Consider the following 14,924-nt stretch of genomic DNA (forward strand, 5'->3'; position numbering starts at 1 on the left):
CCCCTGTGCTTTCTCAGCTTCATTAACATAAACCAAAAACAGGGAATAACATGAAAATGGCGGGGAGGACAGTGGAAATAAAGGTAGGAGATGAATAGCCTTTATAAAGGCTATTCCTATGTGGTGATGTTAAAACTACAAAAATCCAATGATAGAATCCCCCTTAGCGACCCATGACGTACTATTACTGCATGGGTGGCATGGGGATGTATAATACAGCCAGGACCTGCCACTAACAGCAGCGGTCGGTGCCCGAGCCGATCGCTGCTGTTAACCCTTTACAAACTGCGGTCAAACGCGACCGCAGCGTGTAAACGGTGCAGACGGCACGGGCGCCACCATTTTCCGCCCTCCTGAACGTCACAGCAGGGCGGTGATCGGTTGCTATGACAGCCGGAAGCCTATTGAAGGCTTCCAGGCTTGTCCCTGCATTAGTTCTAATTAGTCTAATAGAAGTGCTGGGATTTTGCTATTCACTGCAATACAGTAGTATTGCAGTGAATAGTATGAGCGATCAGACCCCCTAGGTTTCAAGGTACCTAAGGGGTCTCATCATAAATATAAAAGAAGAAAAAAAAAGTTTTTAAAACTATTAAAAACATTTTTTAAAATATAAAAGTTCAAATCACCCCCCTTTCCCTAGATCAGATATAAAAGTAAATAAAGAACATTAAACATATTAGGTATTCCCGCACTCCAAAATGCCCGAACTATTAAAATATTAAAACATTTATCCCATACTATGAACGGCGTAGCGGCAAAAAAATTAAAAATAGCCAAATAGCGTTTTTTTCAACACTTTGCTTCCTATAAAAAATTGAATAAAAAGTGATCAAACCATCAGATCTTTCCCCAAATGGTATCAATAGAAACGTCATCTTGTCCCGCATAAAAAGACACCGCTACCAGCTCCATACATGGAAATATGAAAAAGTTACAGGTGTCAGAACATGACGACACAAATTTTTCTATTTTGCAAAGTTTTTCATTTTTTAAAAAGTATCATAACATTTCAAATACTATATAAATTTGGTATCACCGTGTTCGTACTGACACGTAGAACACAGGTAACATGTCATTTGTACCAAACAGTGAACGCTGTAAAAATTAAACCCCTTTGAAAATGGCGCAAATGCATTTTTTTGCCAATTGCACCTCATTCTGAATTTTTTTCCAGCTTCCTAGTACATTGCACAGCATATTGAATGGTGCCATTACAAAGTACGATTTGTCCCGCAAACAATAAGCTATCATGTGACTCTGTGAACTGAAAAATTAAAAAGTTATGGCTCTTGAAATGTGAGGAGGGAAAAACGAAAATGCGAAACCAAAAAAATGGCCTGGTCATTAAGGGGTTAAATAGTTTTCCCTCTCTGCAATAGTAATTATTACCTAGGTGTCATTTATTATTGTATTGCCTGTGATGTGGATAGAGGTTTTTCCTGTCACTTTGTTTTATTTATTTATTTTTTACACACTGCGCCTTTTGGGGTACGTTAACATTCCTCCTATGGGAGTCAGTTTTGGCTTGCAATGATGGCATATTGGATGTTTCAAGGACAACACTTGTATTTCTAGAAGGGTTTATATAAAAAATGTTAGTACATAAACTATATGTTCCTACAAACACTACACTACTTTACTGCACAAGCATAACCAAGCACAGAGACTAACCAGAAGGCTGGTGGATGACTACACCTAAGTCAACCATACTGCTCGTCCACAATGACTATATCTAGGAAACGAGTGAATAGAATACATTTTACTCGATATCAAAGCTCAACAAGTCAACACTATGAGACATAAAATGTACTATTCAAGCGCATGAGGAGCGCAAACAAGCGCAAAATCCCTGTCTCGGCCATCTCTATCGTACCCCGCTAGGCGCATTCTCCCCTCTAGGGGTCGGTAGACTTCATGCGCGCGCACGCTACTGACGTCAAAGGGTAAAGGTAAATTCCGTACAAGATGGCGGCCACCAAGCGAGTGCTGTACGTAGGTTAGTAGCAGTGCATGTGACTGAGCGAACCGCACGATATTGGGCTCAGTTTAGACGGACGTGTTGATATAGACTTGCACTGGAAGTTGCTGCTAGCAGCGGTATAGAGAGGACAGAATGGTTTCTCTGCGAGCTGTTCGTAGTCAGGGCTCTACTTACATTACAACTGTTCCCTCTGTATTACAGGCGGCTTGGCTGAGGAGGTGGATGAGAAAATCTTGCACGCAGCGTTCATCCCCTTCGGAGACATCACAGATATTCAGATCCCGCTGGACTATGAAACTGGTGAGTAACAACATCCAGCGAGTGTACTAACCAAGATTGACTTAAAAGGGTTGTCCCATCACAAGGATCCTATCTATACTGCTTGTTAATGTGGATGTAAGACTTTTCCTAAATACACTGCTTTAGCAAAACTACTTTGTTTGTCCACTATCTTACTTTATTCAATTCAAATGTTCCAGCTGTACTGTTTCCAGCTCTTCTCTTGAAATGAATGGCAGCAAGAGTGCACCTGTGTTCACTGCAGCTACATTCACAATGGGGGTAAAACGTCACATCTATTACTATTAGCGGTGGGGTGGTATAATTTTTTATTTTTTTTAAAAGAAAGGGACTGATAAACTCAACATTATAGCAATCCACGATGCTGTGAGTTCCAGTCTGATTGTAGGACTACTGGGAATGTCTCAAATCGTGTATAAGACAGTACCCCCACTTTCTACAAACATGCTAGAACACACAGCATCATAAATTACTATCATCTGATTAAGGGAACAATATATTTATCACACTGCTCAACAGAAAACATCACTTGCAGTTTAGTTTTTAGTCACAGTGGACATACAACTGAAGAAACAGTTATAAATCCGAAGTAAGCTAAATATTCTCCAACTAGGATGTTTTCTGTGATCTGCTATGTTATGCACATCTTCACCTGCTTGTTCGCTCAGCCACTGCACCTCCATGACATTCCCTGCCTCCTGATTGCTCTAAAGCTCGGCTATATAATCGCTGAGAGGGAGAGGTTTGCCATGTACAGACCTGAGCAAGGCTTCAGTGTTTACATACGGCAGGCTCAGGTCTACAGACGCTGGACAAAGGAAATAGAATGCCAGTGGCTATAACAGAAACTATTCAAAAGTGATTCACAATGTCCATAAACCTTAAGGCTGTGTTCACACGGGGTATTTTGGTCAGAATTTTGAAGCAGATTCGGATTGAAATCAAAGGAAGCCAGTCAGTTCTTTTCTCCAGGAGCCGTTTGTTCCGGCTCCCGGAAAAAAAGAAGCGACTTGCTCATTCTTCCCAACTAGGCCCATTCATTCGGGCCTAATCTGGATCGGAGTTGCGGCAACCCGTATTTTGGACTGGAACCTGAGGCGGCCTCCACGTCAAATTCTGGTCCTAAATACCCCATCTGAACTCTGCCTAAGGCTGCTTTCATACGAAGTAACGCTCCGCTCATTCTGACATGTAAACACGTGCACATCACATTGAATGCAATAGGTAAAAAAGCCTCCCATTGAGTTCAATGGGTAGCACACGTAAGACCGAACCCATTGAAGTCAATGGGATTCTGTTTTACTGTGCTCACTGACACGTGTTTACGTGTCAGAATGAGCGGAGCGTTACTCCGTATGAAAGCAGCCTAAGAAGAGGAAGGAAATCTGACCTAGAGATAGCAACACTCAATACAGAGGAATGCACTGATACTAATTTACTAGCGCCATCATATTCTGCTGCACTTTATAGATAGTAAACACTGTCCCATATAGAGCTTCTAATCTAAACTCCCTATAACTATGGCTTTGAAGTTTAGGAGGAAACCCTTTCAAACTCCTTGCAGATGATGATCTTGAGGGCTAGTTCACAGGGGGGCAAAGAGGCTGATTTTGACAGCGGATTTCGCTTCAAAATCAGCCCCTTTACAATAGTGGTCTATGAAGACTGCTAGCAGAAAAAAAAGCTAGCAGTCTACATAGACCACTATTGTAAAGGGGCTGATTTTGAAGCGAAATCCGCTGTCAAAATCAGCCTCTTTGCCCCCGTGTGAACTAGCCCTTACTGGTTTTAAACCCAGGACTTAAAGGGGTTTTCCAGGCATTTTGCCTAACACTTCCTTGAATAAAGAATGGTATCTAAACATTCTCCAAGAGCAATTTCTTCCAACAATCCAAGAACAGTTTGGTGTGAAATTCCAAGCACTGATTAGACAAGAATGGGTTGGCATAAGTCATGATCCGGTCCAAAAAGCTGATATCCATCATGTCAAGGCGAGTTGTAGAAGTAAAAAGGGTCAACGCCATAAATACTGTGTCTTTGCATAAACTTGATGCATTTTCCAATAATAGTTAGAGATTTCATCCATTCTATTGGAGTGAAGACAAGATGAGGGGTAAGCAAGGAAAGCTCCTCTAATTCAGGAAAGAAAGGCAGTAACAAACCACAAAAAAATAGGCATCAATGCCCCATGATGCAGATGAATCCACGTTTCTCTGTCATTTCATTCAGTTTTTTGAGGCTTCTTCTTCATAAGGAAGCGACTTTGGGGCTTTTAACCCATTTGTTAAAATAATTTACTGCTCTACTGTTTTCAAATGAAATGTTCCTTGGCTAGTATTAGTTTACTGTGCATGCACATGTTATCACCGACAGAGTTCTTGACGTCAGAGCAGTGGAACTATGAACTCCCTTTGATCAGGGCATGAGAATGGGAATGGTAGAGCTTCAGTACTTGAGGCAATTACCTTAGTTCACCAACTGCCTAGTTTTCATACAGATTCAAACATGCATGAAGCTGACAATTGTAACAAAGGTATCATATTTACTGCTGTATGGCTAGGTTCATATCTGTGTTTGGGTTTCCACTTCTCCCCCCGAATGGAAACCTAATCCGTATAAAAAAAGCAGTTACCTTAGGAAGCCTGCGGACCCCATAGAATATAATGAGGTCTCTGTGGTTTCCACACGATAAATGCGGAGCGAAAAGTGCTGCTTGCAGTGCTTTTCTCTCCACATATTTCATGTAGAGAGGGGAGCGGATTCCCCAAACGCAGGTGTGAACCGTGCCTTTACATCATCTCTAACCCTATGAAGGCAATTTAATAGAGTTAGGGAGATGTTAAACTTGCTTTAGGGTGAGGCCCGATGTTGAAGCGCAATGTTTTTTTGTTGCAGATTTTGCTGTGATTTTTTGAGCCAAAGCCAGGAGTGGATTGAGCAGAAGGCAGAGATATAAGTACTGTCTATATATTTTCTAATCCTTTTTTAACCATTCTTGGCTTTGGCTCAAAAAAAGCAGCAACTGCAACAAAAAAAGCAGTCTTTCCACATCGTGGGGCCTTAACATTAATGTCGATTGCTGTTATCCACAGACCAGAGCAACAGGCAGCCTATGATAGTGTGAAGTTAATCATACCTGTATTACCCTGAATGCTCCTTGGTTGGCAGTGTATTCTTTTTACTTTTTCCATTTGCTATTTACCGTATGTTTGTTTATTTATTTTATTTATTTACAGAAAAACACAGAGGATTTGCTTTTGTTGAATTTGAGCTTCCAGAGGTTAGTTGAATCACTTTTCCCCCATTTCTCAACCAAATAATTTGAGCTGCTTTTGTATGTGATAAAGCTACCAGGAATTGTTGTATGTAAGTACAACCTTAACTTTTTTTTTTTTTTTTTTTTCTTTCAGGATGCGGCTGCAGCTATTGATAACATGGTATTGTCTGCTTTTTTTTCTTTTTTTTTTTTTTTTTTAACCTTTATTTCTTGAAAGCAGTGTGAGGATTACATGTGTCTCACTGGTGTATTGATATAAACCATATCCACCTATAATGAGTATAATGATTGGCGGACCGGGAGAGGTAAGAAACATAAAAAACACTGTTACTTATCTCTCCACAATCCTGCCAGGCCTCCTTCCTGACGTCCGGGCCTGCGTCCCGGGTCATGTGACGTCCGATGTCATTGAACAAGGACAGCAGCGGAGAAGACCGTGTAGGAGCCGGGGGACAGGTAAGTAACAGTAGTTTTTTATGTTTTTATTCCCCCGGGGTCCGATTATTATACTCTGGGGTCTGAAAAGACCCCAGAGTATAATAATTGTTTATGGGTGTCCAGAGTGGGACATAATACTGTGTGCAGGGGACACTATTGGGGATAATACTGTTTGCAGGGGACACTATTGGGGATAATACTGTGTGCAGTGTCAAAAGTTCACCACGGGGCCCCGCCGTTCCTAGTTACGCCACTGATCTGGATGCTGATAAACATCCGGAAGTCCTTTTGTAAGGACTGTTTAAGATGATCTCTGCAATATCATCTTCAAAATACCAGGAGGATGATAATAGCCCTTACAGATCCAGAGCGATTAGCTGTTAAAAACACTGTCAGGAATTGTGGCTGGCAGATCTCCATTGCCAACAGTGTCATGTGACCAGGAGTCAGATGCCCAGTCCACACAGTTGGCAGTTTCTCCATTCATTCCTATATGACTTGCATCCGTCATAGGAATGAATGGAGTCTACACTTAAGATGTCTCATTTGCAGAGTCTTATTGCTGCTTACCTAACCTGAAAAGAATTGATTATACAGAAATACAGCCACCTTTAAGAAGATTACCTTTACTGCAATTTTATATCATGTGCCTTTCTAATGGGCCAGAAAATACATTTTTATTTTTTTTATTGTGGAGGTTCTACTTTAATACATTTTGTTCGGTTTGTTTATATTTTGTCCCACTTCTGGTGACGCTATCATTAGCATTTCTCAACCCAGTACTAAAATCAATGCATGTATTGTTTTTAGGTTCATATATCTCTATATCCTCTAGGTGGTGCTGTGCTCTTTGTATTTGTGGCTGTGGCATTGATTTATCATTGAAGCTTTCTATTCAGAAAGCCACATAACAAAGTTGAGTTAATCAGCAATTCTCCAAAAGAACTATTTACAAATTGTAGACTTGTTAAATCACTCTTAGGTTAAGGCCAAAAAAACGTAGAGGAAACGCATTGCAGTTTTTCCTGTGTAGTGATTTTCGCAAAGTCAGCAGAGTTGGGGTTTTTTTTTTTTTTTTTTTCCATCTGTGGACTTTCTGCTACAATTATACCTATACAGAAAACACCAGCGTTTCCGTAGGTATAATTGACCTACGCCAATTTGCAAAACTACAGCGGTTTTTGAAAATCACAGCGTGGTCCTTGAGGATATTTGTTTACAATGTGTGGGTGGGATTAGCCATAATCACATCCACTATGCAGCTACTCTAAAACGTTTAAACCAATAATTAACACATAGAAGATGAAGAAAAACAGCAACACTCTTGGATCTCCAAGAAAACCTTCCATCTTAATTTCCAGCTCTTAGCAGGGTAAATATATAGTTTCTCTTGTTTCTTCCAGCCCAGGTTCTCTGAGGATCCGCCATGACCACCCATGTATCTCAGCAATCGCATGTGTAATGACGCAGCAACATCTGTAGGATCACATGACTCATCCTAGCCTACATGACGAGTCCACACTCTGAACGCCCATCCTATACTCTCCACATAATTGGTCTACAGAATGCCAGGATCTGGACAGTGCATTAAGTGTTATAACAGCGCATTCACAGGAATTTGTAGCCCCTTTTAAACACGGTGGTGATAGCCCTCAAGAGTTGTTGAGACATGCGGTTAGATGGATAATGGAAACCAATGCTCCGAGACCCCTTTAGTCTTAATGATTGTAATGATCCAACTGTATTTGTATAATAGATATAACTTTTGTATAGAGTTTTATTAGAAATGTGTTTTAATAAATTCCTGTGAATGTGTTAACATGACAACGGCTAACGCACTGTCCAGATCCTAGCATACTGCAATCTAACTATGGGGTGTGTATGGGAACTATGTTCAGTGCATTGAGCCTTCCTGGAGACTAGGATGTGTCGTGATCCTATGGACATTGCTGTGTCATTACTCACACGACCTCTGAGATTTATGGGTAGTCATGGTGCATCCTCAGAGACCGTGGGCCAGAAGAAGTGTGAGAACGTCAAATGGCCATGCCTGTTATTTGCTGTAAGGTATATATCGATATAGTTACCCTGCTGAGAGCCAGAAATAAGATGAAAAGTTTTCTTGGAGGTACTTGAGTTCTGCTGTTTTTCTTCATCTTCTTTGTGTTAAGTAATTAAAATGTAAGCAGACTTTTAAAGATTTTTATTTTTTTTTCCTAATCATCTTAGAGGTCACAGTTTTTGTTTTTTGCCAGTGGATAAGATCACGACTGCAGGAACTTTCTACCACCCATGGTTTTTTTGTTGTGGCCAGATTGGTCCCTATTATGGCATATTGTGTCACTGCCTAATAACCTGTCTGATAAAGAAGTCATAGCTGAGTTTGACAAATTCTGGCACTTATGATCGTATCCATTGCTAACTGCTGAAGACAAATGACTATTAACACTAAAAGAGAATCTTTAAAACGCTGCAAAATTTTTAATTCCTTATAACCTTAGGCCAAAGACATGACCACATTGAGCGTAAATTAAATTCCTGTTAATCTTGTGCAGCATGCATTATAACTTTTTTGTGTCCTGTTCAAACTAATAACAGTTTTGTTTTTTTTCTCTCAAATATCTAGAATGAATCTGAACTTTTTGGTAGAACCATACGTGTAAATCTTGCAAAACCTATGAGACTAAAAGAAGGATCTTCAAAGGCAGGTGGGTTTCACTAATGTTCAACATATTGTTTTGTACTTTATTTCCATATTTTAATGTAATATTTTTTTGGAATGTAGTTTGGTCGGATGATGACTGGCTGAAAAAATTTTCTGGGAAAACACTGGAGGAGACTGAACAGGCTGAAGGGACAGAAGCTCCCAAACCTGCAGCACAAGAGGTAATGGTCCTCTAGCAGTCATAGCGCAATAACAAAGTACAGCTTTCAGTTATATTAGTTACAAAGTGTTACATAGGGCAACATTTAATGTTTAACTTGTGCATGTGAATTAACTACTAATTTGTCATATTTCTGTCATTTGTTTTATATGTATGCAGGGAGAACCACCTCTTAAAAAAGTACGAGCTAACCCACAGGTCTACATGGATATCAAAATTGGTAACAAGCCTGCTGGACGTATTCGCTTTTTGTTACGAGCAGATGTTGTCCCCATGACAGTAGGTGAGTGTCAAAATCTAATATAGAATTGTTTATCTGCGTGACAAGTAGAGGTGACACAAATATCATGTACTGCACCTGTTCTTACCGCATGAATTGGTAAGGCAAACTAGACAAGATGATTTCAAGTAGGCCTGGGTGAATATGCCTTAAATGAAATTCGAGATTAATCAGAATTGTAGTTCTATTAGGATTACTGGCACTTTTGATCACTCCCCTTTTAAACCGTGCCCTTTTACAGTATGATTAAGTGGCGAACCCTATGAAATGCGTTTGGACCAAACTGAATCTGTTGTTATACTCTGGGGTCTCTTCAGGTAATAAGCAGGAGGCCAGGGTAGGTGAGAAAACATAAATAAGTGTTACTTACCACTATGGAGCGACTCCCTGGTGACTTCGGGGCTTTTGTCTGACGTCGGGGACCTCAAAATGGGGCAGTTGTGACGCTTTGACGCAAGTGTCGCAACACCATATGACATCAGCCAAAATCACTGAACGGAGACGCTCTAGAGCACAAGAGCAGTAAATAACACTTTTTTTTTTTTTTTTTTTTTCTTTTTTTTTTTTTTGTTGTTGTTTCCTAACCTCCCCTGAATTGACACTCCCGAAATAACAGTTTTAGTTCTGTCCAAACGAAACTGCAAATATTGTAATAACCAACATGACCAAAATCACGGCAATGGCAAGTTGCCATTTGTGTACGATGCAGTCTCTTCAGCAGCTGATCAATGGGGTGCTGGTGGCGTACCCTATCAATAGGTATTTTGGCCTTTTAAGTTGGAAAACCCTTTTTAAAGAGGACCTTTCATCAGATTGGGCACAGACAGTGCTATATACTGCTGGAAAGCTGACAGTGCCCTGAATTCAGCGCACTATTGGCTTTCCCGATCTGTGCCCCGGGTAAAGCGCTATCGGTACCGTAGCGCTTTACAGTCAGAAGGGCGTTTCTGACAGTTAGCCAGGGACGCCCTTCTGCCCAGCAGCACCTATCGCGCTGTACTGTGAGAGCCGGGAGGAACGTCCCCTCCCTTTCCTGATAATACTTGTCTATGGATGAGCTGTGTGAGCAGAGGGAGGGGGCGTTCCTCCCCACTCACACTGTACAGCGCAATAGGCGCTGCTGGGCAGAAGGGCGGTCCTGGCTAACTGTCAGAAACGCCCTTCTGACTGTAAAGCGCTACGGTACCAGGACCGATAGCGCTTTACCCGGGGCACAGATCGGGAAAGCCGACAGTCACTGATAGCACTGTCAGCTTTCCAGCAGTATATAGCACTGCCTGTGCCCAATCTGATGAAAGGTCCTCTTTAATCTGGGTTTACATACCTGCTTGAAATCAGTTGGCTCAAGTATTATTTATAGACCATTCAGCTGTTCATTTAACGCTAAGTTTATATTAGCGTTGGACTATCTTTTGTTCTGCTTTGCTGGAGGACCAGAACAAACAGGTAGACTGTTACAACAGTGGACACATACAGAGCCTGACGTACTCCATTAACTAAATGGGATCCATTAGTTGTCCATTCTTTTAAATCTCCAGGACCTAAAAGTTGGCATTGAAGCTTTTTTTTTTTTTTTTTTACGCACACTGCAATAGAGACTCCACGACAGTTGTGAACATAGCCTTGGTGAAAGGTTATATTTTATTTAGAATATATCAGACTCAAGACTGTGCTTATGTATCTTTATTTCTAACTTGCAGAAAATTTCCGCTGCCTTTGTACACACGAAAAGGGCTTTGGCTACAAGGGAAGCAGTTTTCACAGAGTTATCCCACAGTTCATGTGTCAAGGAGGTGATTTCACAAATCACAATGGCACTGGAGGTAAATCCATCTATGGACGGAAATTTGATGATGAGAACTTCATTTTGAAGCACACGGGTCCAGGTAAGTAAACTTGGAAAGAACATCGTAACAATGATGTGGCATAAGTTTTCACTTCTAGATTTATTTATTTTTTTAATTACATGAAATTATTTATAAAATAAAAGAAATAGCCTTTAGTGTTGACATACAAAGTGGCCGGGCTGTCTAAAATGAAATAATCTCTGAGCAGGTTGTAGATGGAGACTGTCTTCTCAATCTGAGGCGATTCTTGGCGATCCATATAGCATCGTTTAAAGGAGATGTCCAGGATTTTTTTTTTTTTTTTTTTTTTTTTTTTTACATTAGCATGGGAAAAGTCTGAAAAGAAAAAAAAAAACATACTTTCCTTTCCCCAGTGGTAGTCTGGTGACTACTTGTGACATCCTGTGTCCTTTACTTGGGCTAAGCGGCCTAAGGAAAGGGACGTCACATCGCAGTGGGGACTTCCGGCAAAACAAGCCAGACCTGACAGCACTGGGAGACTGGAGAATTGAGGACAAGTCCCCCTCCATTAGTGCCAAGGTAATCTGAGCAGTGTGTCAGCGCTACCTGTTTTCACCGAGCAGACAGATTTCTCAGTGAATTGAGCAGTTTATCAGACATGAGTGAGGACTAGTTTCCTCTGGTAAGATATATTAAGTAGTTTCTTTCATTCAACTATTCATTTAAAAAAAAAAATTAATGAAACAGCTATTCTTGAAGACCTCTTACATTCCCAGGAGCTGTGGAACCCCAAAAGTTGCTAATTTTATAAAGGAGTACGCTTTCATTCTATGAACAGAAGTTCAAGAATGCACACTTGTTTTGTTCTTGAGGTGTGATTTCAATTAGGTAGGATTGAAAAGCAGATTAAAAACTTGAACAGCAACATAGTATACGGTATTTTCTGGCGTATAAGACGACTGGGCGTATAAGACGACCCCCAACTTTTCCAGTTAAAATATAGACTTTGGGATGCACCTGCTGTATAAGACTACCTCTCTTCTAATGCACATACAGTAAAAAGTAAAAAAAAACAAAAACATCAGAATTGATTTCGATATGGTAAATTTTAATTCAAAGCTTATGACATGCAGGTACTTAGCAGGAAAAGGCTGGTTGTCATCAAACATATAAACAATAACTTAGCATTACACATTGCCATTCATGTAAGTGGCCTTTCATATAATGTATACACTGCTTGCTTGCAGCTTTCCACTTTGGCTTATAAATGGTGGTCCTGAGTGTGGGACACCCATCTATGATACCTATTAAGCTGGGGTCACATATATCAATTGAGCACAAACCATTCTTTTATGTGGGAGCAGGACATAACTGATGACATTTTGATGCACTTTGTGCACAGGTTTGGCATCCATGGATGGAAAGAGACACCCACAACATGCTGTATTTTTCATTCTGTTGTTAGGAGGCATTCAGGGTCTAAACTAATGTGGTGGATGTCAAAAGAAATACTATAGAAAGAAATAGGATCAGCTCTAATTTCAGATCTCACTCCTGCAGTGAAGCTATGCAAAAAGAGAAAAATGGATGGGCCAGATGGGTGAAGGAGGCGTGGTTTTCTAAGCAAACTTGAAAACACACCACCTTCACCCGTCTGGCCCGCCCCTCCTTCACTGCCTGTGTGGCTTCATTGCAGGAGCGAGATCTGAGAGGCAGTGAAGGAGAGGTGGGCCAGACAGGTGAAGGAGGCGTGTTTTTTTCAGCAAACTTAAAAACACGCCTCCTTCACCCATCTGGCCCGCCCCTCCTTCACTGCCTTTCATATCTCGCTCCTGCAATGAAGCGACACAGGGGAAAAGGAGGGGCGGGCCAGACAGTTGAAGGAGGTGTGTTTTTTCTTGGCACAGCGCTGCTCTCTTTTTGCCATCCCCCAGGCTTTCAGGATGCCTCCAGTAATAGGATACAACGGCCAGAGGGATGTGCTCTGATAGTCCTGGAGACTAGGCCCGGCGTATAAGAGACTCCCGACTTTGGAGAAAATTTTCAGGGGTCAAAAAGTCGTTTTATATGCGGAAAAATACGCTACTTTAGTTCTAGACTGTTCAGCTCTAGATGTACAAGTCTAGGATTAAATGTTTGGTTTCTAACCTTTAATTTCTGTCTTTGTACAGGTTTACTGTCTATGGCAAATTCTGGTCAGAATACAAATGGATCTCAATTCTTCATCACATGCGACAAGACAGACTGGCTTGATGGGAAACATGTTGTGTTTGGAGAGGTGATGGAGGGAATAGATGTTGTACGGCAGATGGAGGTCAGTGTTGCCCAATTTCCTTCACAAATGCTCCTTTATTTATTTGCAATTACGTTTTAAGTATAGAAAACTATATGTTGTAGCCCGTAGCAACCAGTAAAGGCCCAGCTTTATTTCCTCTAGTGCTCTGTAATCAGGCTTGGACTGGCCCAGAGGTAAACAGATGACTCTCTGGTGGGCCCCTAACTCACCCTAGGCATGGCACAGTACACTATTGTACTTCAATCAGACACTCAGATACTCATACAGCATCTGTCGGGTTATGATTCTGTTTAATATGATGGACTCCTTTAAGAAACTGCCAAGTTTATTTTTATATACCGTAGAATTCTTTGCAACAGCCACCTCACTTCTCAGGTATCATGCATATATACTGACGACACAGAATCTACCAGTCACAATAGGGAATTTCACAGCCTGGGTTGGGTTCACACTACCGTTGTTAATGTCCGTTGCTGTAGTCAGTCATAGCCTGAGTGCGATAGAGATTAACTGTAGCAGTGTAATAGACATAGGCTGAGTCTTGGATGCAAATCTTTTCCTTCTGTCAAAAGCTTTCTTCCATCATCTTTCTCTTCTGCCATGTAGTTTTATGTTGGGGTGAGTGTACATGGACACAAGATGGAGAGGGCTCTGTCTGCATCTGCTGGTTAATGTCCATTGCTCTCATCCTGTGACTGATAAGAGCAATGAACATTAACAGAAGTGTGAACCCACCCTTTTCTACTCCTACCTCTTTTGCAATAACCTTTGCACAGGTCAGAACATGCCTAGAAAACTCTCCCATAGAAGTGAAATGGGTCTGCACCAGATATTGTGTTTATGACTTCATGTCTCTTGGAGATGGACCATAAATTATTTTAAGTTGGAATTACAAGATTTTTAGGATTTTTTAAATATAGATGACATGGAAAAATTTTTAAAATTACCAAAAATTTTGTATAAAGTTTCAAAATCTTTCATATTTTCCATGCATTCTATTATTGACCTGTATGTTTTGTTTTGTTTTTTCATTTTGGTAAAGGCTCAAGGGAACAAGGATGGAAAACCAAAACAGAAAATAATCATATCAGACTGTGGTGAATATGTATGATGTATTTGCAAGGATACTCACATCTACCGCACTAACAAGACAAATATTTCAAGACGACTTTACATTCTTCATAAAAACATTTTGTAAATTATTCATTTGTTAAAAATAAATATTTTGTTTTCTAGCTTGGGTTTGTCCAATGATGGATCTTTGTTACAAAAATACAAACTATTGTATTATTGTGTCATATTTAAAGGTTTAGATTAATTCACATTTACCTTTCCCAAAAGTACATTCTTCTCAACACTTGTATTAAAATTCCAAAAACCTGTCAGAAAATGTGACTTTCGTTGCAGATTTTCAGTTTATGGCTCAAGCAACTGTTGCTGGCAGACAACTCTGGTGCACTACATGCATTTTAATCCTTTAGTAATCTACCCTGTTTCTCCAAAAATAAGCCCTACTAAGATAATAAGCCCTAGTTTGATTTTTCCAGGATTTTTGGAGTAGGCTTGAAATAAAAGCCCCACTTCAAAAATAAGCCCTAGTTAGCACCTTCAGTACTAGTTTATGAGGACTGAGAAAGAGAATAGGCATACCGTAGC

The 14,924-nt window shown here is 40.5% G+C and overlaps 1 protein-coding gene across 1 annotated transcript; it reads left to right on the forward strand.

Moving 5' to 3' along the window:
* Positions 1-1,956: 1,956 nt before the first annotated feature.
* Positions 1,957-14,504, forward strand: PPIE (peptidylprolyl isomerase E). Its single transcript, XM_075262761.1, has 10 exons — positions 1,957-1,999; positions 2,186-2,284; positions 5,521-5,564; positions 5,695-5,721; positions 8,626-8,707; positions 8,785-8,885; positions 9,044-9,167; positions 10,865-11,050; positions 13,144-13,286; positions 14,311-14,504. Exons 1-10 carry the CDS (start codon positions 1,969-1,971, stop codon positions 14,377-14,379), a joined length of 906 nt encoding a protein of 301 aa, XP_075118862.1. The 5' UTR covers positions 1,957-1,968; the 3' UTR covers positions 14,380-14,504.
* Positions 14,505-14,924: the final 420 nt, after the last annotated feature.

Source organism: Leptodactylus fuscus, chromosome 2, assembly GCF_031893055.1.
Source record: "Leptodactylus fuscus isolate aLepFus1 chromosome 2, aLepFus1.hap2, whole genome shotgun sequence".
Lineage (NCBI taxonomy): Eukaryota > Metazoa > Chordata > Amphibia > Anura > Leptodactylidae > Leptodactylus > Leptodactylus fuscus.

Coding starts and splice junctions, on each gene's coding strand:
- PPIE (XM_075262761.1), top strand. CDS start 1,969: ATGGCGGCCACCAAGCGAGTGCTGTACGTAG. Junction 9,168..10,864: donor TGTTGTCCCCATGACAGTAG/GTGAGTGTCAAA, acceptor TCTAACTTGCAG/AAAATTTCCGCTGCCTTTGT. Junction 11,051..13,143: donor TTTGAAGCACACGGGTCCAG/GTAAGTAAACTT, acceptor GTCTTTGTACAG/GTTTACTGTCTATGGCAAAT.